This window comes from Meles meles, chromosome 2 (assembly GCF_922984935.1).
Source record: "Meles meles chromosome 2, mMelMel3.1 paternal haplotype, whole genome shotgun sequence".
NCBI lineage: Eukaryota > Metazoa > Chordata > Mammalia > Carnivora > Mustelidae > Meles > Meles meles.
In genome coordinates this window covers 148485088-148513027 of record NC_060067.1, presented here as the reverse complement: position 1 = coordinate 148513027, position 27940 = coordinate 148485088, and the positions used below count along the sequence as shown (strand labels likewise).

Here is a 27940-nt window from a genome sequence, read left to right as displayed (position 1 = left end):
CCCAACCAAACAAAACAAAAAAAACCCCAAACCAAAACAGAAAAATAACTCACACTTAATAACAGATAAATTAAAGAAAAGTTGATATTTTCTGTTATATGCAAAAAGTGACATAATAATCTCTGGAACTCTATAATAGCTTGATTTAGCTTTTAACTTTTTGATTTATCATGAACAGCCCAATACTTAGAGAAGCACGCACTTCAAGCACATAAAAAATTAAGGTACTTTTTCTTTGGGGGGTCCTGGTGATGAGCTTGATGATTTTAGCTGCTTTTCTACCAAAATCCTGCTGTGGGAATCTGTGACTTCTCTATTAAATATTTTCTATTACCTTGGAAAAAGCTCAGGCCAAGAGTCCAATGCCAGGGCCCCTCTGTTATCAAACAAGGGATCTGGTTCCCTTCTCACAGTTCTGAGGCTTACCAGGCCAAATACAACTTTTCTGGCTGAACAGGGCTGTGGGACTTGAAATAACTTGGCTATCATTTCAGTTGTCTTAAAGCTATAATTTCAGTTGTCTGACACCAAAGTAACTGATAGGCTTTGATTTTGAGACAAAAAAAGAAAAAAAGTTAGTGCATAACCAACTTTTATCAAATTCTGTTTCCCTGAATTATATAGAAAGTCTCCCAAACCACCACTGTGTTTAGTTTTAAACATACAGTCTTTTTTTTTTTAAGATTTCATTTTTTTTTTTTAAAGATTTTATTTATTTATTTGACAGAGAGAGAGATCACAAGTAGGCAGAGAGTCAGGCAGAGAGAGAGGAGGAAGCAGGCTCCCCGCGGAGCAGAGAGCCCAACGCGGGGCTCGAGCCCAACGCGGGGCTCGATCCCAGGACCCCGAGACCATGACCCGAGCCGAAGGCAGTGGCCCAATCCACTTAAGGGGTGCATGGCTGGCTCAGTTCAATTCCTGAACTTGGAGTTGTGAGCTTGAGCCCCATGTTGGGTCTAGAAATTACTTAAAAAAATTCTAGACCCAACATGGGGCTCAAGCTCACAACTCCAAGTTCAGGAATTGAACTGAGCCAGCCATGCACCCCTTAAAGACATACTCTCAATGAAATCTATTAGCTCATTTAAAAAAAGAGGAAGCAGTGTCAAAACAAGCAGTAGATCCACACTCCCAGAGAGAACTTCAGCCTCACTGGTCTAGTCTCAGTCTCTGTGGTCAAGTCAAAGAATCAGCTTCTAATACAACAGTGGGAGAAAGGAGCTGACTGTTTTATACACACGAACTCCAGATTTGAAATTAGGGAGCCTGGAATTAGGAGCCTAGTCTCTAGCCTACGAGAATCTCAGCAAATCACGTGCCCAGCCCCTCTGAGCCTCAGAGTCCTCCGCTGTAAAATGTAGATGACCACTCCTCCACTGGGCAGGATTTGTGATACAATGGATGTAAAACCATTTAACAGTTACCTAGCTTTAAAAATGCTCAATAAATGTTAATAAATGCAACCTATGAAGTCTCAAATCATATTTTTTAGAGATTATGATAATGTAAAGTGTAATATATATGACACCATTAAAGTTCGAGTGTTTGAGTTTTAATCATTTAATGGTAAGATTTGTTAAAGACATCCTAGGTTCTGATATTTGAAGGACTAAATTTTAGTCATATTTTATACCTTTATCCAGAAAAATCAGTCAACAAATGTATGTTACTTATCCACTGAATAAGTAAATGAATACAGGAAATAGGGTTTGGGGTTATAAGCAACCCTGCTCATAAGAAACTGTATTGAAATCAACAAAAGGCAATCATAATGCTTTGTGATTCTAATTACTGATAGCATTGCTCACCCTAATGGTTATTAAGGGCTTAAAGTTTGCTAGGAATTGGGAAATAACAGGAAAAGGATACAGAATATGTAAAAGATAGTTATTTAAATCAGAATCCTAACTCTGGGAAGGTTCTGAGCAGGAAAAGTCAAGAAAACTTGAGCCTTCCCCTTTTACTTTATCAGTTAGATTACTTGAAGTTATTTAAATGTACTGAGTTTAAATGCGCCTGCATGGCATGTACTTTTTGCTTTTAATTGTAACTTCAGATTTAGCATGCATAAAGACAGAAAATTCAAATTGTGAAAAATGAAAATAAATGGTTGTAAATATAGAGACGATAAAAAAGCAAGAGGGACTTTGGGACAAACTAAGACTCAGAGCAATTTGTAAGGCAAAAAGAGACTAACAAATCTTGATCCATTTTCTTCAAGGAGAGAGATGTTGAAGCTCAAAAGGGGTGCTATCATTCTGCTAGTTTAATGTTGATGTGCTGTGTGATTGAAATTTCTAGTTGTTTACAAAGATGTAACATAATATGTCATCTTCACTTATAAAGAAAATTTCTGCTTCACTCAAAAAAGGATATATAGACCATATAAACCCATGCCCTCAGTCCAGTAAGTAGCAATTAACTCTATTTTTTTAATATGTCCCACAGGAACTTTTTAAAATCTTTATTACAATTTTCATATACATATTAATACAAAATATACCAGAGTTTTTAGATATTGGCCCCCAAACATGAACACTGAAAAATGTGTGAAGAGGAAAACAATGTCAAGTACCCATTTGTGATTGTGCAAATCAATGTCTCTAAGAAGAGCAGGATGGACTACAGGTTATTCTTGTTACCAAAAAAGAAAAACAGTCTGTGTCTGTGCAGCCAAGGGAGTTGGGGGGAAGCGTTAAAAACACTGCTAAAAGCAAAGAGAATTCTTGGAACTATTTGACCTATTTTGAGTTGAAAAGTAAAGTATACCTTAGCCCCTCAGTTCCTGGTCTGCTCAAATATTTGGGACTGTGGAGCTGTATTTCATTAAGCTGCTGGTCAGTTGTCAGGGGCTGAGCCACACAAAAGGCACATGAAGTCCTCTTCTAAGAGTCAATACATCTTCTGTAAGGTCCCCAAACATCCCTAACTCGAATCAGTAATTGTCATTAAAAGCTCTCATTATGTGAAGGAAGTGTCATTAGAGCATCTTGCCCTCACAGGGTGTACAGTACCGAGAAGGCTGGAAGGGTTCATAAATTAGTGCCAATCCACTCACTCTCTATCTACCACGCAATCTGCGGCAAGAGAGAAAATCGTATTTATACACATTAAGGCAAAAGCCCACTGGCCCCGGCAAAATTAACCTAAACACGAACTGTGGTTATTTGAGGGACTCCCCATTTCATTACGTGTCTCAGAAATAAGAGAGAAAGTTTACCGCCATCAATAACACTGAACATATCTGCTGAATCCCGCAGATTCCAAGACATTAATAATTCAAAATCTTGTGGGAATTTTGTCATGGTAGAGATACGACTTGTCTGCAAACAGAGCTCAGGGGATGCTCAGTATGATCTATTCTTCTATGTATGCACAACTGCTGCATTCATCATGACACAGAGAAGAACAGAGGATTCTCCAGCATCTCTACCATTGAAATTTTGGAATAGATATTATAAAGTTTGTTATGTATAACATAATAATTTCCAATCTCACGTGAAGAGTAATAATCACGATAGGTCATTATACCTTATAGATTAAAAGGACTGGTAAGTACATTTTCTCTCCCTCATCTCTTAAACATATAGGCCATTATTCAAAAACTATTGAGATGAGTGGTCAGATGGAAAAAATAAGAGAGAAAAACATGTTGGGCTCTCTGCCTATTGGGAGACAGAATGCGTGTGTGTGTATGTGTACACAAAAATACATGTGTGCATATTTATATGTGTATACATATTTGTATACATACACATACATAGTATGTTTATATATACTTGTGTATATATGTACAGACATATATACACACTCACATAGCCATGATCCCCAGATTTACTTAAAAACTAGAAATTGACAACATCATTTACATCGCTGACTATTGTTCTGGGACCAACACCTCAGAGGGTGACACTAGCAAAGATATCCACCAATATTAGTCCCTAAAAGGCCCTTTTAGAGACTACCCAGACCCTGAATTCTTGATAAAAGATTTCAAACCATTCTCAATATTAAGGCCAGAACAATCTTTCTAAAACTCAAATCTAATCATGTCATCTCCCTGTGGACATTCTTCCCATTGCCCTTAGAATAAAGCCCTAAATCCTCTTTAACAAGGCCCCGGAGACCCTATGGGATCTAGCTACCCCAGCCTACCTCCGCCTCATTTCAAGCCATTTTCCACTTCATTTTATGAGCTCCATGCACAATGGCCTTCTTTCAGTTCTTTGGAAACATCATGGGCAATCCTGCCTCAGGGCCTTTGAACATGGTATTTTCTCTTAGTAATGTTCTCCATTTAGCAAATTCCTACCATTGTTCAGATCTCAGCTTAAAAGTCAATTGCTCAGAGAAGGTTTCCCCTACCCTTTCCCTTTAAAGCTTAATAGGAAATAATTACTAAATAGACAATGGAACAGGCAATGTACCCAACTTTTCACATGCATTTTTTTCATTTAGTCTCACAACAACCCCATGAAGTTAGCATTATCATCTCTATTTACACATGGGAGAATGGATCCCAGTAAGATTAAGAAATATATGGAAGATCACACAGCTTATAAATGGGGGAAGAGGAATTCACTGAGATGGTCCCTGTGATACATTCTCTCTTCACCTGTGTACTCTTTGGTAACATCTAAGTAGTTGCTTAATGTTCGCTTTCCACATTAGAATATAACCTCTATAAATGCAGAAAGAGCATCTACCTTATTCACTAAGATGTTGTAATGAGGCTGGGAACATAGGGATCAACAAAAATCTCTTGTTGAACAAATGAGTATATGATACACTGAGTCATTTCTAGTGTGGCTCAGTGGGTTAAGCCGCTGCCTTCGGCTCAGGTCATGATCTCAGGGTCCTGGGATCGAGTCCTGCATCGGGCTCTCTGCTCGGCAGGGAGCCTGCTTCCCTCTCTCTCTCTCTCTCTCTGCCTGCCTCTCTGCCTACTTGTGATCTCTGTCAAATAAATAAATAAAATCTTAAAAAAAAATGCTCATCATAAGTCACTACCTATCCAATTCAAGCACTAATTTTGGAAAGCTAAATGGACATGAGTTTTTAAGTACTATATGCAGTACAGTGAATTTCATAGTAAATATAATCTGAATAGGAAATATATGCAGTGTGTCTTTAGGGAAAGGCAATTCTTTGTGTATATCTGACTCTATACTGGAACCTACCTGAGAAAGCAATTTACTCAGAGCACTTTCTGAAAATTCAGTTCTCTGTAGATTTCAGAGTAGGCTACACAGCTCTCAAGTCCAAGTTCAAAGTATAAACACATTTAAAATCACAAAGAAATATTACAGATAATTACAGTAAAATTGTTTCAAATACCCACAGAAGATCTATCTCAATTAATACAGCTAATCCTGAGCCACCCAGGCGCCCCATACTCTTCTTTTCTACCTTTCTGTAACAAAGTGGTTAATCAACACTGACATGGCCAAAGATGTAAGGCAGCTTGCCATTAAAAAATTTTTTTTCCAAGAAGTGCAAATATTATACTTTAAATCATAAATTATAAAGGCCTATTAAACTAGATGAGCATTTCTAAGTACAACAAGACAAAAGTCTGTAACTTTATTTTTAACAATACCTATTTTAGAGCTTACAGACCCCATCATGTACAAATACAATAAATATGAACAAATGAAAATATGGAGGACCTGCAGAAGATTCAAAGACATCATCCTTCTAAGTCCCTTTTCTTATCCACAGAATCACATTCCTCCATATTCTTATTCATAAGAATAAAATGAATAATCTCTATTTTTCAAAAGCCATGCCTTATTAGATATACATGAACTTTGTTCAGCTATCAGAAATGTTTAAAAGAAATCATGTTCTCTGATCAACAGTTCTACTTCTTCCATGAAGCCCTACTTGACCATTTCTATCTTCCCCCAAATCTGAGTTCTCACTCCTTGTTACCATGTCACCTGCCCCTCACATACATACTTCCTTATTAAAGCGCACAGTTTCTACTTCCTTAAATTTCATATATTTATGTGCACATATATCTCTTTTTAAAATAGAAGCTCGGAGTACCTAGGTGGCTCAGTGGGTTAAGCCTCTGCCTTTGGCTCAGGTCATGATCTCAGGGTCCTGGGATCGAGCCCCGCATCGGGTTCTGCTCAGCAGGCAGCCTGCTTCCCCCTCTCTCTCTGCTTGCCTGTCTGCCTGCTTGTGATCTCTCTCTGTCAAATAAATAAATAAGATCTTTTTAAAAATAAATAAATAAAGTAGAAGCTCAATCAGGGTAGGGTTTTCACCTGATTAAATTTCATACCTCCTTCTCCACAATAGCACTAGTCATAATGGATGCACATAAGAGACAGAACAATTCAATCCACAAATAAATAAACATGGCTGTCTATGAGTGATGTGCAGTCAGGTGCTAATATATCTTTACCCCCAACAATACAAATGGCAGACATGATCTCTGGTGCTAACATGTAATAACAAGTGAAAAACCAAAAATAACAAGAGTATGTAAAATGCACAGCACAAATATCTTATTACAAGAGGGTTTCTACTTTGGTTTTTCAATATTTCAATGTATTTTCTAACTTCTGAGGTCCCCCCCCCGACTTGTAGATAATTATGTATGTAATTCATTTTTCTTTGCTCAATTTGGACTTTATAGAACTTAACATTCATAAAAATCAGTAAGATATCCTTATAAAAGTAAGCCACGTTGGCCCTTGAATTCAAGTCACTAGTCATTCTTCTCTTTTCTCTGCATCATGGATTGTTCTGATTATAGGTCAACCTACAAAGTTTTTTCTCTCCACATACTTCCAATATTATTCCTTCTTCTCTCTAGCCCAGATCTACTATCCCACATGCTACATAATCATGTCTATATGAGGAGAATCAATGAGGTAACTAGTTGTGATATCATTGGATATTTTCTTTCCCACCCTAAACATCCTGATTAGTTCAATTTTTGGCCACAAAGAGGGATCATTATGTTAACTTTTAAGTGAGGAGATAATTAATTAGGCCAAAGTAACTCAAAGGCCTTAGAATATTGAAAGAAACAAAGATATTGGTAGAAAAGCCCATTTCAATGGAAGGAACATATTTAAATAAAAATTTTCCCTCCAGTGATGGACATTTTACCAAAAGCTTTAAATAAAATGCATTATTTCATGCATTATGGTATGAAAGTCAAAGCTCATGAAAGTAGAAAAGGTTGATAGTTTCAGATTACATTACTCTAAATAAAGAAGGAATTGTTGCTGACATCACCTTAAATATATTGCATATTGACATGTTTTTGACAGAGTTATAGTTGTGTGGCACAAGTCAAAATCAAATTTAGTTCAATCAGCTGCAGCATATCTTTAAAAAATAAAAACATATTAGGGATACAAATATATGAAAAGGCCTTTTCAACCTTGCTCTTTATGTGCCCAATTTTTAAATCCCTACTTATTTGCAAGCAAAAAATATGTACATTGGTGAAACTGTGGGATTATATATTCATAAAAAGAGTAATTTCAAACACACACACACAAATGCCTGACCACTGCTTCCTCAAAAGTTCCCTGAAAAAAGGCAGGGGGGGGGGGGCCTGCTCCTTTAGAATTCAGTACTACAAGTTTAAACCCATACAAGGAAAAGTCACCAAGATTTAAACATAAATAACAAAGGGAAAATGAGAAAAAGAAATATGAGGATTAAGTCAAACACTCTGTAAACTGAATTCAGACTCTAGGATTTTACAGGGCATTAATCTAATATATGTCAAATTAGATTTTCAAATTCCATAATATTTGATTTCTTTTCTAAAACTGGTTTACTCTTAATCCCAGAAGTTTTTCTTTCAAAGATAAAGTACAATTCTAAGTGAGATTTCTATTCAACTAGGAGCTCTATTGTTGATTTTTTAAGTATTTATGAATCACATTTATGATTTTACCCTCCCTAAACATTACTTTTGACTTTAATAAAGTTTAGACTCATGTAAGAACTCAAAGATGGTTTAATGTGGATTAAATAATACTCATTTAAAAACAGGACCACCGGTACACTATTTGTCAACTAAAATAATGTCAGAAAAGTTTTTAGACATCTGAGAATTTCTTCCAAGTTCAACTACAAAGCAACAAAGAAGTCATCCAGGAAATTCAGTGTAAGATAGGTCTGCTTTCGAAACACAATCCCCAAAACATGTGCAACTGACCACAGATAACTCTTCTGTCTTTGCCGTGGGACTATAAGCTTTAGTTGGAAAACACCATGACTATGCTCCAGTCTTCAGTGCTACAGAATCTGCACAGCACAAGAGTCCAGGATTTTTAGCAATTGGACAGCTTGACCATTCCTTTACACCCTGCTTAATGGAGCTTCTCAGTAATACCACTCATGAACTTCAAGTCAGGAAAGGACATCACTCAACAGGAGTCCTTCAGGATGGCCGGTCCACTCATCCTAAGTGGTATTGAAACCACTGAGGTCTGTCGGTTGGCTCAAAAGCAAATAAAAGACTGCAGCAGGGCATGAATGTTTGTAGTCCTTGTATAGAGAGTAGATCTGGGGTAGCATCAAAACAGGGCAGTGGAAGAAACACCTTTAAGAATTCTCCGGAGTAGGGGCGCCTGGGTGGCTCAGTGGGTTAAAGCCTCTGCCTTTCGCTCAGGTCATGATCCCAGGGTCCGGGATCGAGCCCCGCATCGGGCTCCTTGGCGGGGAGCCTGCTTCCTCCTCTCTCTCTCTCTGCCTGCCTCTCTACTTGTGATCTCTATCTGTCAAATAAATAAAAAAAATAAAATCTTAAAAAAAAAAAAAAAAAAGAATTCTCCAGAGTATAATTTAACAATACAAAATAAAAGTGGAAACTAAAGATGAAAAAAAATTGGATAAAGCAATAACAAAAGAAGTTGTTCCTTTTGGCCAGAGACTCTGGGGACCAGAGTTTAAGCAGAGTTAGCTCTTCAAGCAGTGCAGATGCATAAATGTCACAAGTGTTCCAAGTGTTATTGACAGAGCATTGTTATTGTCTGCAACATCATACGCAGAACACAGGAGCTGTTCTCGTAGGAGCACCTTGAAATTTCTGGAAACATGTGAATATGTGTGACCAAATACCTGGGAATGAGCACCTCTTCTTCTACACCCTCAATTTTTTAAAAAAAATGACTCTAGGGGTGCCTGGGTGGCTCAGTGGGTTAAGCCTCTGCCTTCGGCCCAGGTCATGATCTCAGGGTCCTGGGATCAAGTCCCACGTGGGACTCTCTGCTCAGTGGGGAGCCTGCTTCCCTCTCTCTCTCTCCGCCTGCCTCTCTGCCTACTTGTGATCTCTGTCTGTCAAATAAATAAATAAAATCTTTAAAAAAATGATTCTATTCTGTGCTGGGAAAAAAGATAGATATATTTCTTTACATAATATGATATTTATTTTGGCAATGAACTAGCAATTAGGATATAAGAGCCATGTGAAAAAAGGTTGTGTGAACCAGACTAATGTCATTTTAGACAAATCTTTCATGATGACTATTCTGTGACCTGAAACCTTCTTGGCACAGCCCTTCTCCCTGCTCACCCCCGACTACTTCTATCCTTTTGTTTACCACATCCTTAAGCACACCCTTGGGGCATAAGGTCCTTAATCTTCCCTGGAGATATAACTATGGCAAGTACCTACTTCTTAAGATTCTCCTCTTGAGTGGTCCGTCAGTATTCCCAGTCTCTACAGCTAAAAAAATAGGTCCTAAGGGAGGTGGGATTATGGAGATCTACTCATCTTGTAACCACGCAATACAGGCTTCTGTCTATAAATCCCCTTAATAAACCATTTCTCATCAAGCTAGATTTGCTGGCCTTTCTCTTTGGTCTTATGGCTCTACAACCTTTGGACGTCATTTGGCATATACCTTCCTTCCATGGAACAAAAGTAGTAGTTACATATACTTACACACACACACACACACACACACACACACACACACACACACACACACACAAATGAATGTGTGGCATCCATTAAGTCTTAAATATTTTATTTCTTTCTGTTTAAAGTACAGTTAGATAAGAAGTATCAAAAAGATTCTTTATCACAAAAGAAGTCAAAGAAGACAAATTAAGATCAAACCACAATGAGATACCACCTCACACCAGTCAGAATGGCTAAAATTAACAAGTCAGGAAATGACAGACGCTGGTGAGGATGTGGAGAAAGGGGAACCCTCCTACACTGTTGGTGGGAATGCAAGCTGGTGCAGCCATTCTGGAAAACAGCATGGAGGTTCCTCAAAAAGTTGAAAATGAGCTACCCTATTACCCAGCAATCACACTACTGGGTATTTACCCTAACGATACAAATGTAGTGATCCAAAGGGGCACATGCGCCTGAATGTTTATAGCAGCAATGTCCACAATAGCCAAACTATGGAAAGAACCTAGATGTCCATCAACAGATGAATGGATAAAGAAGATGTGGTATGTATCTACAGTAGAATATTATGCAGCCATCAAAAGAAATGAAATCTTGCCATTTGCGATGATATGGATGGAACTAGAGGGTATTATGCTTAGTGAAATAAGTCAATCGGAGAAAGACAACTATCATATGATCTCCCTGATATGAGGACGTGGAGATGCAACATGGGGGGTTTAGGGGGTAGGAAAAGAATAAATGAAACAAGATGGGATCGGGAGGGATACAAACCATAAGAGACTCTTAATCTCACAAAACAAACTGAGGGTTGCTGGGGGGAGGGGGGTAGGGAGAGGGTGGCGGAGTTATGGACATTGGGGAGGGTATATGCTATGGTGAGTGCTGTGAAGTGTGCAAACCTGATGATTCACAGACTCGTACCCCTGGGGCTAATAATACATTATATGTTAATTTTAAAAAATTAAAAAAAAAAAAGAAAATCAGAAACTCCAAAGGAGAATCTATATAAAATTACACTGTTCATAACAACAGTGGAACATTTGTTTTAAGAAAAGTAGACAAGTCTTGGACCAGTGATCAGGAAGCCCTTTGATTTGATATAATAAGAAACAGCTTTATGGACCACAGCATGCTAGAATTAGTCTTCTTCAGAAAAGAATGTCTGGGTGATGTCAAAAGACAAAAGGGATAAATACGACTTTGTAAAATTTGTTTAGAGAGGGGAATATAGACAAGTCCACCCTGAAGGAAGAAAAAAGACAGAGAAAAAATACCCAAGGTGGGAAAAGTGAACCATTGTATGCAAATATGTATCACACACCACTAACTTAGAAGACTTACAAGTCCCAAGACTTTTTGTTCGATCTTGAGCCTTGCCTGGAAAATTGTTAATTTACTCTACAGCTGTTTAGACCGGCACAGACTAGGTGCCAGATACTACATAAACAGCACGGATATTGCAGTGAAAAAGATAGGCAAGGTCCCTCCTCTCTTAGAGCTTACTCTCTAGTGGCGACTGACATACAATGGACAAATGAGCAAGATAACTTTTGATAATGATAATGGCTTTGAAGAAATAAAAAAAGTTGACATGTTAGAAAGTACTGGGGAGGTACTATGGAAGGCACTGAGGAGGAGGCATTTCAGCTGACATCTGTGTGACAAGAAGGAGCCAATCCAGTGAAGCCCAGAATGTTCCAGACAGAAGGGAGGGCTAGTGCAAAGGTCCTAAGGAAAAACAGCCTTGGTGTGTTTGAGGAGAGAAACTTTGTATTGCTAGAGTGTGCTGAGTATGTGGTATTGTATTGGGTGGAGACGAGAAAGGCAGGGCTAGCTAAGAGGACATTATGGGCTGGGATAATGAAGCTATACATTTTCTTCTAAGAGCAACAGAAGATACCAGATGTTTTAAAACTAGGGAAGAGTCAGGAGAGAGTATGATAATACAACGTGAGGTTTCTATTCTAAAAAGATGACTTTAGCTGATGAGTGAAGTCAGAATTTTAGGAGGATCAGAATAGAAGCAGGCAAGATTGATTAGGGAATAATTTATAGGGTAGGAGACAAGAAATGATGGCATCTGGTACTTGAGTAGTGACAGTGAAGATGAAGAGAAGTTGATGAACTCAAGATATATTTTGAAGTAGATCTTGTGGGATTTACTGATAAGTAAAGGGAGGTTGGAGGAAGGGGGAGATGGTGGAAAGAAATTCAGGAATAGTCTTATATTCAAATAATGAGTAGAGCCATTTACTGAAATGAGAAAAACTGAGGGAGACACAATCCAAGGATGGGAAGGGAGATCAACAATTCTATACCTGAGTGGCTCAGTGGGTTAAAGCCTCTGCCTTTGGCTCGGGTCATGGTCTCAGGGTCCTGGGATCAAACCCCGAGTTGGGCTCTCTGCTCAGTGGAGAGCCTGCTTCCCTTCCTCTCTCTCTGCCTGCCTCTCTGCCTACTTGTGATCTGTCAAATAAATAAATTTAAAAAATAATTTTTTTTAAATTCTATTTTGCATATGATAAACTTGAGACTTTTATTAGATATCCAAGATGAGACATCAAATTGGCCTTTTGGTATATATGAGTCTGGCATTTGAGGAAGAAGTTAGAATTAAAGATATCAATTTGGTAGCTGATGCATTTTGATGTTACATAAAACCATGGAACTGGGGGCTCCTGGATGGCTCAGTTGGGTTAATTCCATGCTTGTTTTGTATTGAACGTGGAGTCTGCTTGAGATTCTCTCTCCCTCCCTCTCTCTGCCCTATGCCCCCCCAAAACAAAACAACCATGGAATTGGATGAACTTTCCTAGGGAGTTACTGTAAACAGAGCAAAGACCAGGACCCATGACCAAGCACTGAGACACTCTAACATTTAGAAGTTAAGCAGAGCAAAGAACCCACATAGGAAACTGCAAAGGGATGGTTGGCAAAGTAGATGGAATCCCAGGAGAGAGAGGTATCACAGAAATGAAGAGGAAAACATGTTTTAAAGAGGGAGTGATCAATTGTGTCTACTACTCACAAGTGTTTGAACAAGACAAGAACAAAGAAACCATCACTGGCTTTGGACAGATGGAGATGACTGGTAACCTTGATAAGAGCTGAATGAAGTTCTTAGTAGTGTGGGGAAGACTTGATTAGAGCATACTGAGGAGGCATAGTGCTATAAGGGGTGAAGACTGAAACAGCTGTTTCAAAAACCACAGCTAATAACATCCTCAATGGGGGAGAATTGAGAGCTTTTCCCATAAGGTCAGGAACACTACAGAGATTTCTGTTCTCATCACATGTACTTAACATAGTACTAAAAGTCCTAGCCATAGAATCAGACAACAAAAAGAAATAAAAGGCATCCAGATCAGCAAGGAAGAAGTCAAACTCACTGTCTGTAGATGACATGATACTCTACACAGAAAACCTAGAAGACTCCATCAAAACACTGCTAGAACTGATAAACAAATTCAGTATCACAGGATACCAAATCAATGGACAGAAATGTGTTGCATTTTTACACCAATAATGAAGCAGCAGAAAGAAATAAAGGAATCAATTCCATTTATAGTTGCACCAAAAAAATTAAGATACCTAGGAATAAACCTAACCAAAGAGGTAAAAGACCTGTAGTCTGAAAACCAGAAAACACTGATGAAAGAAATTGAAGATGACACCAAGAAATGGAAAAACCTCCTATGTTCATGGACTGGAAGAGCAAATATTGTTAAAATGTCTATGCTTTCCAAAGCAATCTAAACATTTAATGCAATCCCTATCAAAATATCACCAGCATTTTTCATAGAGCTAAAAGAAATAATCCTAAAATTTGTATGGAACCACAAAAAGATCCCAAATAGCCAAAGAAACCTTGAAAAAGAAAAACAAAGCTGGAGGCATCATAATTCGGACTTCAAGTTATATTACAAGCTGAAATAACTAAAACATATGAAACTGGCACAAACGCAGACACACAGATCAGGAGCACCTGGATGGCTCAGTAGTTAAGTGTCCGACTCTTGATTTGGGCTCAGGTCATCATCTCAGGGTCATGGGATCAAGCCCCACACTGGGCTCTGTGCTCAGCGTGAAGTCTGCTTGTCCCTCTCCCTCTGCTCCTTCCCCTGCTCTCTCTCTCTCTCAAATGAATAAATAAAATCTTTTAAAAAAACAGACACACAGGGGCGCCTGGGTGGCTCAGTGGATTAAGCCGCTGCCTTCGGCTCAGGTCATGATCTCAGGGTCCTGAGATCGAGCCCCGAGTCGGGCTCTCTGCTCCGCAGGGAGCCTGCTTCCTCCTCTCTCTCTGCCTGCCTCTCTGCCTACTTGTGATCTCTCTCTCTGTCAAATAAATAAAATAAAATCTTTAAAAAAAAACAAAAAAAAACAGACACACAGATCAATAGAACAGAAGAGAAAATCCTAAAATGAACCCAGAACTATATGGTCAAATAATCTTCAACAAAGCAGTAAAACATATCCAATGGAAAAAAGACAGTCTCTTCAACAAATGATTGACAGCAACATGCAAAAGAATGAAACTGGATCACTTTCTTAAACCATACACAAAAATAAATTCAAAATGTATTAAAGACCTTAATGTGAGACCTGAAATCATAAAAATCCTAGAAAAGAACACAGGCAGTAACTTCTTTGACACTGGCCATAGCAACTTCTTTCTAGATATGCCTCCTGAGGCAAGGAAAACAAAAGCAACAATAAACTATTAGGACTACATCAAAAGAAAAAAAGCTTCTGCACAGTGAAGGAAACAATCAATGAAACTAAAAGGCAATCTACAATGGGAGAAGATATTTATAAAGGACATATCTGATGAAGGCGTGGTATCCAAAATATATAAAGAACTTACAGAGCTCAATACCCAAAAAACAAATAACCTAATTTAAAAATGGGAAGAAGACAGGAATAGACATTTTCCAAAGAAGATATACAGATGGCCAACAGACACATGTAAGATGCTCAATATCACTTATCATCAGGGAAATGCAAATGATAACTACAATGAGATATCACCTCATACCTGTCAAAATGGCTAAAATCAGTAACACAAGAAACAACAGGTGTTAGTGAGGATGTGGAGAAAGGGGAACCCTCTTGCACTGTTGGTGGGAATGCAAACTGGTGCAGCCACTCTGGAAAACAGTATGTATGTTCCTCAAAAAATTAAAAATAGAATTACCCTACAATCTACTAATCACTGCTGGGTACCCAAAGAATACAAAAATACTAACTCAAAGGGATACATGAAACCTTAGTTTACAGAAGCATTTTATCTACCATAGCCAGTGTTACCGAGAATTACCATAGGATATTACTGAGCCATAGGAAAGAATGAAATCTTGTCATTTGCAATGACATGGATGAAGTTGGAGAGTACTGTGCTAAGGCAAATAAGTCAGTCCACTCATATGTGGAATTTAAGAAACCAAACAAATGAGCAAAGGAAAAAAAAAAAGAGAGAGGTAGAGAGAGAGGAAAAAGACAAGAGGGAGAGGTAAACCAAGAGACTCTTAACTACAGAGAACAAACTGATGGTTACCAGAGTGTAGGTGGGTGGAGGGGTGTGTGGAAGAGGTAACGAAGATTAAGGAGTGCATCTGTGATGAGCACCGGGTGATGTACAGAAGTGTGGAACCACTATATTATACACCTGAAACTAATATTACACTATACGTTAACTAATTGGAATTTAAATACAAACTTAAGAAAATTGTTTGGAAGGAGAACAGTGAAATGAGGCACTGGCTGGAAGGGGAGTTGGAAGACTGTAAGAGCGCGGTCCAGCAGAGGCCCACATTCAATCCTAGTCTGGTTTTGAGGCTTAGTATTAATATCTGGGATAGAAAGCAAAATTTTGAGGGTTTTTTTTTTTTTGAGTCACTGATACAATCAACACCTACTGAAACATTTACTGAACACCTACTAGATGCAAAGCACAGTGATAGGAATCAGAATAGAACTAAGGATATGGGCTCAGATTTTCAGCACTTGAACTCTTGCTAGGGAGCAGAACAGTAATTGTAAATTTGTGGAATTTGGTTCTAAGGAAACCAAAAAAGTAGGCTAAGCTTCAGGTCCCACTGGACTTACTGTAGTTCACATCTGACCGATGTGATGACAGAGAGACGAAGGGACAGGCTGTCGGTAAGAGCTCCTACTTTCCACACACATACATGTTATCAGTCTGGCCTTGCACATATATATTTTTTTCTTTAGTTTTTTTCAACAGGAAGTTTGTACCATTTGACCACCTTTACTTATTTCACCCACCTCTCCAACCCCTGTGGATATTAAAAGACAAAAGAAACAGAAATAAATTAACATGTAATAAAAATTGCATAAAATGTATGTCGACAGGGAATATATATTTATGTATAAAGTATAAAGAAGGCGAGCAACAAGAAAAACACCCAAAAAAGAACAAGAAAATATGAAGCCATCAATGAAAGGGAAGAAATTACAAGCACTGAAAGGCCCCAGGACTCAGAACAGCTAAAACTGGGTTGCTGAGTAACAAGTCAGAGAGAAGCATCAGACAGTCATTCAGCCATGATCAATCAGTATTTTTCCTAGAGATCATAAGCTACTGCAGTAGCAGAGAGTAAATGTCTTCAGCTAGAAAGACCTGTTCAATATTCCTCACTTCCACTGGCTACTGGTCCCCTAGGAACCTTCGGTGTTCTGGCAATCCCCTCATCTGCTCTGTGCTCTACTCCCATCCTCCCCACCCCCTCGAACTGGGATCACCATCTGGCCGGGTTCATCTTCTGGATGATGATGGATGACTTACAGAAATAAAGGCAAGAGTCAGATACACGGAGGGAAGCCAGATAAGAACAAAAGGACAGGGATGGAGTCCTTTTCCTCCGGCCCTGTATTAATAATCTTGGTATTTCTTTATGCCCAGGGGACCTACACGGATACTTCTGTGAGAGAAGGAAGAATGAATGAAGTGAGAGAAGGTAACACTTACTACATGCATCTTACATGCCAGAAATTGTGCTTAGGCTTCTCATGTTTCCATGTTTGTTCCTGACAACAATTCTCAGTTGCCTATGGATGAGGAAACCATGACAAAAAAAGAAAAAAAAAAGAGGAGGATTTTATCCCAATGTACACAGCCGGAGAGAAACAGAACTGGAGACTGAAACCAAGTCTGTCCAACTCTAAATACTAGTCTCTTCTCATTATAAATAAACACCAAGGAGTTGGTTACCTATGTTTACAATATATTAATTCAAGAAGAAATAACATAAAATTAGTAAGTAAAAAAAAATACATGAATGCAGTGAATTTGCGATTTGGGGTGCTCTGAATCTGCACTTTTTGTTGAGACTGCAAAGTGTCAACTAAGCTAAAAACTATCTCAAAATAAACTTTCTGAAACATTTTTAGAAACCAGATTAAAGGGTATAATTAAGTGCTATGTAGACCTGTCAGGAATGGAATAAAAATTTACATCTGTACAACCACTACAAAAGAGGGATAAACACACACTTAAAATCATTATCTTCAGAACTGAGAGTAAGTTACCCCCATGGTAAACCATTAACATGTCAGTGCGCATTTCCTACCTCTACACCACCACAGTAAAACCTGCTTAATTGGGAAACTATCTGCATAATGATACTACCATCTACCATCAAATCCACAGTCCCATCCAAAATTTCACCAATTGTCCCAATCTTTTTCTAATCTAGAATAATGTTTCGCAGTTAATTGTCATGTCTCTTCATCTGGAACAATTCCCTATTTTTTCCTTGCCTGCCATAATCTGGGTATTTCTGAAGAGTACCGGCCACTTCTTTCACAGAAAGTCTGGGTTTGTGTGTGTGCTGTTCTCATGGTTAAGTTCAGGTTACGCATTCTGGATAGGAACACCACAGAAGTGATGCTCTACCCTTCAGTTATCACATCAGGAGGCAAGGATGTCCATCTGCCCCTTTACTGGGGATATTCACTTTGACCGCTTGGTTCAGGTGGTGTCTTCCAGGTCTCTTCTCAGTGAAATTACGATTTCCCTTTGTAATTAAAATACTTTGAGAATACTAGTTGCCAAACAGTGATTTTTCTAACACCGTAATTCCTCATATCTTTCTTGCCTAGAATTCTCTCCCAATGATTTTCTTATTCATTTATCTATTTATATTAGTATGGACTCATGCATTCCTATTTAATTTACTGGATTATACTCTTTACTCTCATTATTAATTTAGATGCTCAAATAATTGCAGATTTGGCCAGAGCAAGTCCCTTCAAGCTTCTGACATCTTCTGACATGTCCTCATCACTTTGATTTTAATTTACTTATTTCCTCATATGTCCTGTATATAACCACTGTCAGCCCTGACTACCTCCTCAGTCTTACCCACCTCCCAGGACCCAGTCCCAGTCACCTCCTCAGCCATGGACCCGTAGGCCACCCAACTCCAGCTGCATCAAAGGGAGGTAAGGGAACGAAAATTATTTTTAAAGAAAAGATAAGGAAAGGAAGGGTAAGAGGACAGGAAGGGGACAGGAAGAAGCAGAACTCAGCTTCAATGTTCCTGACTTAGAGAAGTCAGCTGTCAGGCTTTATTGTTTTGCAAAGTTGCCCTTTCTCTGTGGTTAGTTTGAAAATATTCTCTTTGAGCACAATGTGTAGTAGTTAAGAGTACAGACTTGGGAAGTAGATTATCTGGATTCAAATCTGAGCTTGGCCATGTACTAGCTGTGTAATCTTGGGAAGATTTAGTAACTTCTCTCTGTGCCTTACTTTCCTCTTAAAAAAAAAAATGGAGACAATAGCCACTATCTATAAATAAGTGAGTGTGTGAGTGTGTGCCTGTGTATGTGTGTACATGCTTGTGTACATATATCTCACTTAGGAGATTACCTGGCACAAAGTAACCAGTATATAAGGGTTTGCCATTACTATTAGTGGTAGCTGCAACTGTAGTTGTTTCCGTTGTATCAAAGTTTTATTTTGATACACAGGGGTGGATTTATTCATACTTATCCTGCTTGGGAGTTGGTGAATTTCTCCAATCTAGGAGTTCATATTTTGCTAATTCTGAAAAGTTCTTGGCTACTCTCTTTATTCTCTCTGAAACTCCTGTCTGGAACTGGTTTTTATATTAATTTCTATGCTCAGAGTTTCTGGCCCCATGAAAATGGTATAGATTCATACTCTCCAACCATCCTTAGCACAGGCTTGGAGTGTCCATTCTTACAGGAGACTCATTTTCTTCCATTCAACTCTCAGCCTAAGACAACACTATCACTTATCATGGCCAACGGGAAGAGTTTTTCTCATACTCTTTTCCCTGAGGGGGCATTTTTCAGATTCCCACGTTTACTTGACAGTCTCAGGTCTAGCTCACCTCTTAGAATATGCCCAAACTGCATTTCATATAAGTCTGCATGGAGATTTAGTACCTACAAAGGTATGCAGCATTCTTATGCGTACCACTCAGGCATTTGATAATTGTCTTTTTAACACAAATTCCTAGAAGTGCAACTGATCCACCAAGAACAGGGTAACTAACATGGTGGTTTTTGTTGTGGAATCTGGAGTTAGAAAGATATGAGTTCATATCTTGACTTCATCACTTAATAGCTGTTATCATCAAACTCTTTTTAGTTTTGGTTTCCTCATTTATAATACAAGACTAATAACAGTTATTGAAAATAAAAAATACAATACAGGCTAAGTGTTTGGCACAGCACCAAGTCCATGGTAGCTTTGATAGATGCTATTATTGTTGTTATTATTCTAAGCACTTCCAGTTTTGATCCACATTGTGAAACTACCGTCTACAGAGATCATATCTTATTTATAGACCTACCAAGAGTGTTTATTTCTAAGTCTTTCCATTCTCGTCCATCAGTCAATCTTGTTAAACTTTGCTGATTTCATAGATGGAAAATATCTCACTCTTATTTGCACTGGTATGATCATCAGTTTATTTTATTGTTTATTCCTCTGGGAATGGCCAGCTTAAAATCTTTGCTCATTTTTCCTTTGGTATGTATCTTTGCTTCCTCTTCATCTGTAAGAACTGTTTATATATTAAAGATAAAAATATCCTCATCTATATTTTGCTTCTTTGTTAGAGTGAACTTCAGATATGAAAGTACTTCCTTTATAAAGGATGAATTCACTGTCAGAATAAACTGAAGAGGGGTTCCTGGGTGGTTCAGATGGTTAAGCGTCTGCATTTGTCTCATCTCCAGGTCCTGAGATCAAGCCCTACGTTGGACTACCAGCTAAGCGGAGAGTCTGCTTCTTCCTCTCCCTCTGTCTCTCCCCCTGCTTGTGCTCTCTTTGTTCCTTGCTCTCTCAAATGACTAAATAAAAACTTAAAAAAAAAAAGAATAAACGACAGATGTAGTCTTTACTGATGTGCTGCGGTAATTTTGGTTATTACTAGTCCTGTCTGCCAACTTCACATGATAACAGCATAGGTATTATCTTTCTAGATCAGACCCCATCTTGCCCAAATTGTGCAAAATTCTGTTTCTAAAGGATGTCCTAGAGAACACGAAAAAAATAAGAGACTATGTATAGCATAATATTTAGAATTATTTAAGATCTGTTCAGAGTTTATAGGCAGATTTGCTACGACTTAGTTTCTCATTGGTTCTGAAATAAGTTCACCAAAAAACCCTTTAAAATTACTCTCCTGCCTGTGTTAAGTACCTCTTACTTGTTATTTTTGGGGAGTTTTAAGAACGCCCTTTCCTCTTTCTGTTTCCAGATCCACCATCTTGGTCCATGTTCACCTTATATGCACCATTCATGATTTGATAGATTTCTACTTTACTGGCCAAAGAGTCCTCATCTTTCACTTTGTCCTCATATGTCAATTCCTTTTCTCTCCGTCCTACTCCTCTGATCATTTTGTAATGAATTGGTAACCACAATAATGAAATTTACTGAGAAAACTAAATTTTGAGATGCTGCCATAACTAATGGAGTCAGAGAAATGATGAAAAGAGCTTTAATGAGGTTTGAAATATGGTTGGAATATTACAGATAGAAAATCAATTTGGAAAATGCTGTCAGCTTCATCCACAGGGGAAAAATTATTTAAACACACACATCTAAAGGACAGAAATAAGTCTGAAGGCAATGAAGAAATGACAGTTGTTTTATAATAGAGAAAGCTCACTTTTCTTTATCTACCTATATCAAACTATCTACCCGTCTATCTCTCTATCATCTATCACTATTTTGCTATGATTAAAAGTCTAACTTGGCAAATATCTAAAAATCTTGGGTACTCAAATTCTGCAAAAACTAGTAAACAATTAAGTATCTGATAAATGTAAGTAATTTGCCCTTAACACTAAACAATCTTGGAGGAAGAAGAAGGTTTTATGACTCCTTAGCAATACCACTTACAAAAACAATGTATAATTAGGGTCACTGCGTACAATGGGTTTTATCTTCCTCAAGACAAAAACTAAATTTTGTGGCCTCAGGACTGGTGAATATTTTGGAGAAAAGTGTATCTGTTTTTGTTGTTGTTCATTTTTATTTTTATGTTTATTTTTTTAATATTTATTTATTTATTTATTTATTTATTTATTTATTTTCAGTGTTCCAGAATTCATTGGTTATGCACCACACCCAGTGCTCCATGCAATATGTGCCCTCCATAATACCCACCACCAGGAAGTGTATCTTTCATAAAGCCACTTAGGGTACATATTTCATATACTGTAAAACCTCATACATCAAAGAGAAATTACTATTTAAACAGATTATCAGGTTATAGAACAATTAGAAGCCACAGTTCTCTTAAAATAACTCTAATGAGACCTGAAAAACTGCTTCAAGTCCGTATTATTTAAACATTTGGCATATTCTCTGTTCTTAATCTTTGAAAATTAGATGAAAGATATTGGCCCTTCTCTCTAGAAAATTCCATATACAATTATAGAATATATTTTAATATAAATTTTCAGAACTTACTAGGATCCCAAACCTCCAGGCACAGGAACTATTTCTCTAGAGGAAATACTGTTTTTGAGACTATCACTAAATGCCTAATATATGAACTAATCTCCCTTTTCTACCTTAGGCACTCCACCCTATTTATTTTGGAGCACAGAAGAGTTAAAGTTTCACACCTTCATCTAGAAGCTCTTCATCCACGCTTTGCAGACTAAAGCCTTGACAAATCCTGGAACTTACTGCCAATGCAGCTCCTACCAGATCTCCACTCTCTACTATGGAGGGGAGCAAGAGGAGTGTCTCAACCGACTATACTCGATACCTAATGATGTGCCAGAGCACCCTTAGCAATATGACACATTAGAAGACAACTACCACCGTGCTCGCTTCGGCAGCACATATACTAAAATTGGAAAGAAGACAACTACCACCAATCTGTGTGGTGCCTGGGTTCTTCTTCACAAGCTGACTACGCAACTCTGGTCTCTCACACGTAAACGATTCATTTTGGTGATGGACTCTTTTTCACCCCCTTGCTTTCCCTCTATCAACCACCGGATAGTCTAAAATATGCAGAAGTCAGACTACCACAGGGAGGCTAAGTATGCCTGAAAAAAGAGGTCAACTTTCCAGCTCCCAGCCTCTTTCACATTATATAATAATTTCACTATTAAAGCTGTATGTGTGTGGGGGGGGGGGCGACTTCTGAGAGTAACAGATCCATATTTATTCAAATCCAAATACAGTATATTCTGAGCTCAAACATAATTTTTTTTTTTTTTTAAGCAAACAGCTACTGGGCCAGATTCTATGAATTGCCTATCCAATAGCCATACCCATCTTCTTACAGCTAACAAAGCCAGCTTTGGGGCAACAGTATGTCCAACCTAGGATATGACTCACGACTAATCCACTAGTCAATTCCAACTCATATGAGCCTTATGTACCACAGATACACAAGATATTGATTCCCCCTAACCCTCAGGGCAAATGGGCAGGGCTTGGAGCAGCAGCATTCTCTTCACTCCCATCATCTTTCCTTTGTGTGCCAAGAAGGGAAAAAGGTCAAGAAGCAAAGGAGAATTCTGTTCCCTTTGGTAGATATTCAACCTGTCTCCTTTCCTTACAGCTAGCAGTAACCCTCTGGTTCATTTCTAGTCAATGAAGTATTAGAGAAAGTCTGCTGAAAGCCTCTTGTGAATGCATGTCTTATTTATTAAAAGGGCAAGAATGAAAGGAAAGCTTTCTAGGAATGCCTTTCCCCTTCCATTACACCTTGAACAAGGACACAATGCCACAAGGACATAGTAGTCACCTTGCTACCAAGATGGCAAGAAAGCATGCAGGTTAAAGACTGACAGCTAAGGAGAGCAGAGCAGAGAGATGGAAAGAGTTTGGAACTTGATTATATTGTTGAACATCGGAAGATCAGCAACTGTCTACTTCCCATCTTCTTATCAATGGGGTAAAATAAAATGTCTGTATTCCTTAAAGCTGACTGAGGCATACTCATGGACGGGAGATTTCAAGTCCTTTTTTTCCCCCCTGAAGCATCCTCTATTTCTAACTTGGTAGGAATATCAGCTCTTCTGCTCCTCCCAGTTATCTACTGCCTTATCATCTATTAATGCCTTCAGCATTTTGAATCACCATTTTGAGTCTGACTTGGATGATGCCAGATTCAATGCTATTAATTTCTATTGTACAGTTTATAGCTCAGAACTTCGAGTCTCCTAGAAATTTTAGTACATTACGGCAATACTGTGTGTAATTCTGCAGCTATGTGGAAATTCTTAGTGCCACTATAGATTCTTATATTCAGGATGTATTAGTTTGCTTAGGATGCCATAACAAAATACCACAGACTGGGTGGCTTAAACAACAGAAACTTATTTTCTACATATAGGAGGCTGGAAGTCTGATACCAGGGTGCCAACAGACTTAGTGTCTACAGAGACCTCTCTCTTTGGTTCACAGAGATCTGCCTTCTCACTGTAACCTCACCAGCCTTTCCGCTGAGTAAGTGGAGCACCTCTGGTGTCTCCTTCTCTAATTATAAATAAACCAGGTCTATTGGATTAGGGCCCAATCCTTGGGGTCTTATTTAGCCTTAATTATTTCCTTAAAGGCCCTAGCTCCCAATAGTTACACTGGAGTTTAGGACTTCAACAATATGAATTTTGGGAAGGACACAATACATTCCATAATTCAGGGGTTGGGTTAAAAAAAATAACAAACTCTAAAACTCTGAACCAACAACCTGGGAGCAAATATCTTTTCATACATTCTGAAAGATAATTTAACTATTTCTTTTCCGATATATGGGACTCAGAGAAAGGAAAGCTTAAGTGGGTACATACAGGCAAAAGCTCAGGAATATTCAGGTACTCTCAATCTATCTATGAACCAAAAACATCAACCAGTGCTTCTCAATAAATGAAAAGCACACTCCAAAAATGCAACTTTGGAAATCTCTTTTAAAAAGTAAGTGCAATAATGCTTTTGTTCCCAAATAGAAAAAATGTGTTTAAAAAGGGTATATTAACAAAAATGCCACATTTGTCAAATTCAAAGCACTACATGATGTATGATTCAATTTATGCAGTGTTCTGAAAAAGTCAAAATTATGGGGACAGAAAACAGATCAGTAGTTGCCAGGGGCTGGGAGGGTGGGTGGAGGCAATGTCTCCAAAGGAGCACAGGGAAACTTTGGGGGTGATGGAATGTTCTACATCTTGATTATGGTGCTATGCACATGACTACAAGCATTTGTCAAAATTCATAGAACTGCACACTAAAAAGAATGAATTTTACTACATGTAAAACATACCTTAATTTTTTAGTGGGAGAAAATGGCCCATTTGGGGACTGATATGAAACCAAAGGGTTATTATGTGCTCAGTTAATCTACACTGTGGTAACCAATCAAGAACTTTAGCAATAAAGCAGTCACCCACATACTATGTAAATTTTTAAGCTATAAAAGTCTGTGGCAGGGGCGCCTGGGTGGCTCAGTGGGTTAAAGCCTCTGCCTTCCGCTCAGGTCATGATCCCAGGGTCTTGGGATGGAGCCCCGCATCGCATCGGGCTCTCTGCTCAGTGGGGGGCCTGCTTCCTCCTTTCTCTCTGCCTGCCTCTCTGGCCTACTTGTGATCTCTCTCCGTCAAATAAATAAATGAAATTAAAAAAAAAAAAAGGAAGTAGATACACTGTTAGTTCCTATGATGTGCCAGGTCCACCACTTCATATTCATTCATAACAATCTCTAGAAGTAGTAGTATTATTACGGCCATTTCACATTTAAAGAAACCTGGGCCCAAAGATACTAATTTTGTTGCCAGAGTCACACAGCTCATACAGGAAAGAAACAGGATCCAAACCCAAATCTGTAGGACACTGAAGCCCTTTGTCTTTGGAGATAAAGGAAGGTATTTTAAGCCTATATTTTGGTACAGATGGAGTCAAAATGTCAGTAGTTCCATAACTTTGACTCTCAATCAACCAATCAATCAATCCAGGCATGCCTTGTTCACATTTTCGTCACCTTTAAAATGTGGAATAAGTGTTTGTGTTTTCCTCCTACACATATATAAAACCTCTTTGACTCTCCTGAAATGATCTGAGTTCACCAAAAACAGGCATTTTTATATTAGTGCAACCTTTGGATACCAGCGCGGTGCCCTGTAGCAAGGTCAGCAGCCTTTGAGATCAAAAAGCAAAATAAGCCAAAATGAGAGTAGAAATAATTTCAGGAATTCTGACATTTTCCTTAAAATGTAATTCTGCTTTAAAATCACATATTAAAGGGGCGCCTAGGGGGTGTGGTCGGTTGAGGATCCAACTCTTGGTTTCAGCTCAGGTCACAATCTCAGGGTTGTGAGACTGAGCCCTGCATTGGGCTCTGTGCTCAGCAAGGAATCTGTTTGGGATTCTCTCTCCTTCTCCCTCTGCCCCTCTGCCTTGCAATCTCTCTCACTCTCTCAAATGAATAAATCTTTATAAAAAATAAAATAATATTATACATTAAATGTTTAAAAATATCTCAGTTGTGTCTTTAAACATCTGAGGCCACCCAGGCACCCTCAGTTATGCCTTTAAAAAAAAAAAATCAAGATTCTTAGGAATCATTGAATTAGGCAATGACTGGAACCCTGTGTCGGGCTCCTTGTTCAATGAGGAGTTTGCTTCTCCTTCTCCTTCTGCCCTTCCCCATTGTTTGTGCTCCTGGTCTCTTTCTCTCTCAAATAAATAAATGAAATCTTAAAATATATATATATAAAATAAAATATTAAAAAATCAAAATTCTTGATTGTTAAGATTATGGAAGGAATGGCTTATTTTTAAAAAATCTTTTTATCCAGCACAGAATAATGCCCATGCAGGCATTTGAGAAATATTTCACAGTGAGGTTCATGACAATGATGATTATTAGATAGATACTTTTGCATTTACTTGTCTTTAGTGGCTTTCATTACAACAAAAGTGAGGGAAAAACTAATCCCTGGTTTCTATTGTGTTATTCTGTCACTTAAACCTGTAAGTATCTGCTCCTATGTGTATTTTTTCTCCCATATAGAGATGTAAGTCATTCATTTGCTGGAATAAAACTTACAAAACGAAGTTCATTTTGCTTGCCAAGTGCAGATGAAAGGAAGAGAGAGAAGAAACAGTTTAAATGTGAAAGGCACCTTTTCCCTAACTCCTAAACTAGTTCACACAATAAAATGAATAATTTAACTACCTGAAACTTCATATGTGCAGAACGCTGCATGCAGACCAGTGGCATTTTTACTTCAAATTTGTACAGTCTTTAGTCACTAACCTTCATCTGCATTTCTAACACCTGCTTTAGTCATCTGTGAAGTAGGTTGTTCTCTCTGTGGTTTCCTTTTATCTTTACTCTGTCCATCCAATACAAAAAAAATGCATTATAGAATATAATTACTTAGCCTGAAAAAGAGACTAATTCACATGATCTCCTGAAAGGCATTTTCCTTTATCTTATCAAAAGGTAATTTTAAAACAAGTTACAATTAATGTGGTCATTCTTTATCATGAATGTCTCTTTCAAACACTATTATTAACTTTGTACAGCAAAAATAACAGCATCTATACTCCTCTGCAATGAGGATGTTTTAGGAGCAAAGGAAAGTAAAAAATTAAAGGCAATGACTGGTACCATTTGTAAAGTACAAAAATAGCTTTTCTAAGTTTGTTATTATCGTGCTGTTATTAAAATGATGCTCTTCTAGCTTCATCTGCCTATCACAACCTATGTTCAAGTTTTATGTATATCAATATAAATATTAGCCAAGTTTTGACTGTAAGCCAATCCACTGTCAATGACTCACATGATTTGTCCTATATTTAAACAACTTTGCAAGAAGGACTTAAGCCAAACACTTAAAGGTTAAACACTTAAATTGTCTGATTTAAGAAATCAACCCAGGAAATGAGAAAAAATGAGTAGTTGGGAAAAGAACTGTACTAAAATGGGAAATTTCTAATTTATCATTGTATTGTTTATGCCCATCATAGCACTTAATTAGAATGTAATTATTTTATGTATTATCCATTTCTCTATTTGAATATCAACTCCATCTGGGTAAGGATGATGCCTGGCTTACTCACCACTCTATTTCTAATGTCTAGCTTAGTTCCAGCCACACAGTAAACACTCAGGAAATGTATTTTAAACAAATGAATTTTTAGATCATCTACCAGATTGAACTGGAAGGGATTCTGAAAGGCCATTTAAACTTTTCTATTTTCTTTTTTTTTTTTTTTAAGATTGTATTTATTTATTTGACAGTGAGAGAAAGAACACAAGTAGGGGGGAGTGGAAGAGGGAGAAGCAGGCTTCCTGCTGAGCAGGGAGCCCAATGGGGGCTTGATCCCAGGACCTGGGATCATGACCTGAGTTGAAGGCAGACACAACAACTGAGCCACCCAGGCACCCAAACTTTTCTATTTTCTTAAAAAATATATATGCTCTACATATATATAAGAAAAAATCCCTCAGTATTTAGGATAATATTTTCTATATATACTGATTTTCTCAGTGTATATAACTT

At 38.0% G+C, this 27940-nt stretch overlaps 1 protein-coding gene across 6 annotated transcripts in view; it reads right to left on the bottom strand.

The window, feature by feature from the left end:
* Nucleotides 1-27940, bottom strand: part of SLC10A7 (solute carrier family 10 member 7) — a 259444-nt gene that overhangs the window by 128679 nt on the left and 102825 nt on the right. For 3 of the 6 annotated variants that reach the window (XM_045998437.1, XM_045998439.1, XM_045998438.1), the window contains one exon: nt 16913-16978. The exons of 2 other annotated variants lie outside the window; for them this stretch is intronic. In XM_045998437.1, the coding sequence (XP_045854393.1) occupies nt 16913-16978 (66 nt within the window). Of the gene's footprint in view, nt 1-16898; nt 16979-27940 lie in introns of all 6 variants that reach the window. One more of the 6 variants, XM_045998443.1, reaches the window with a different exon arrangement.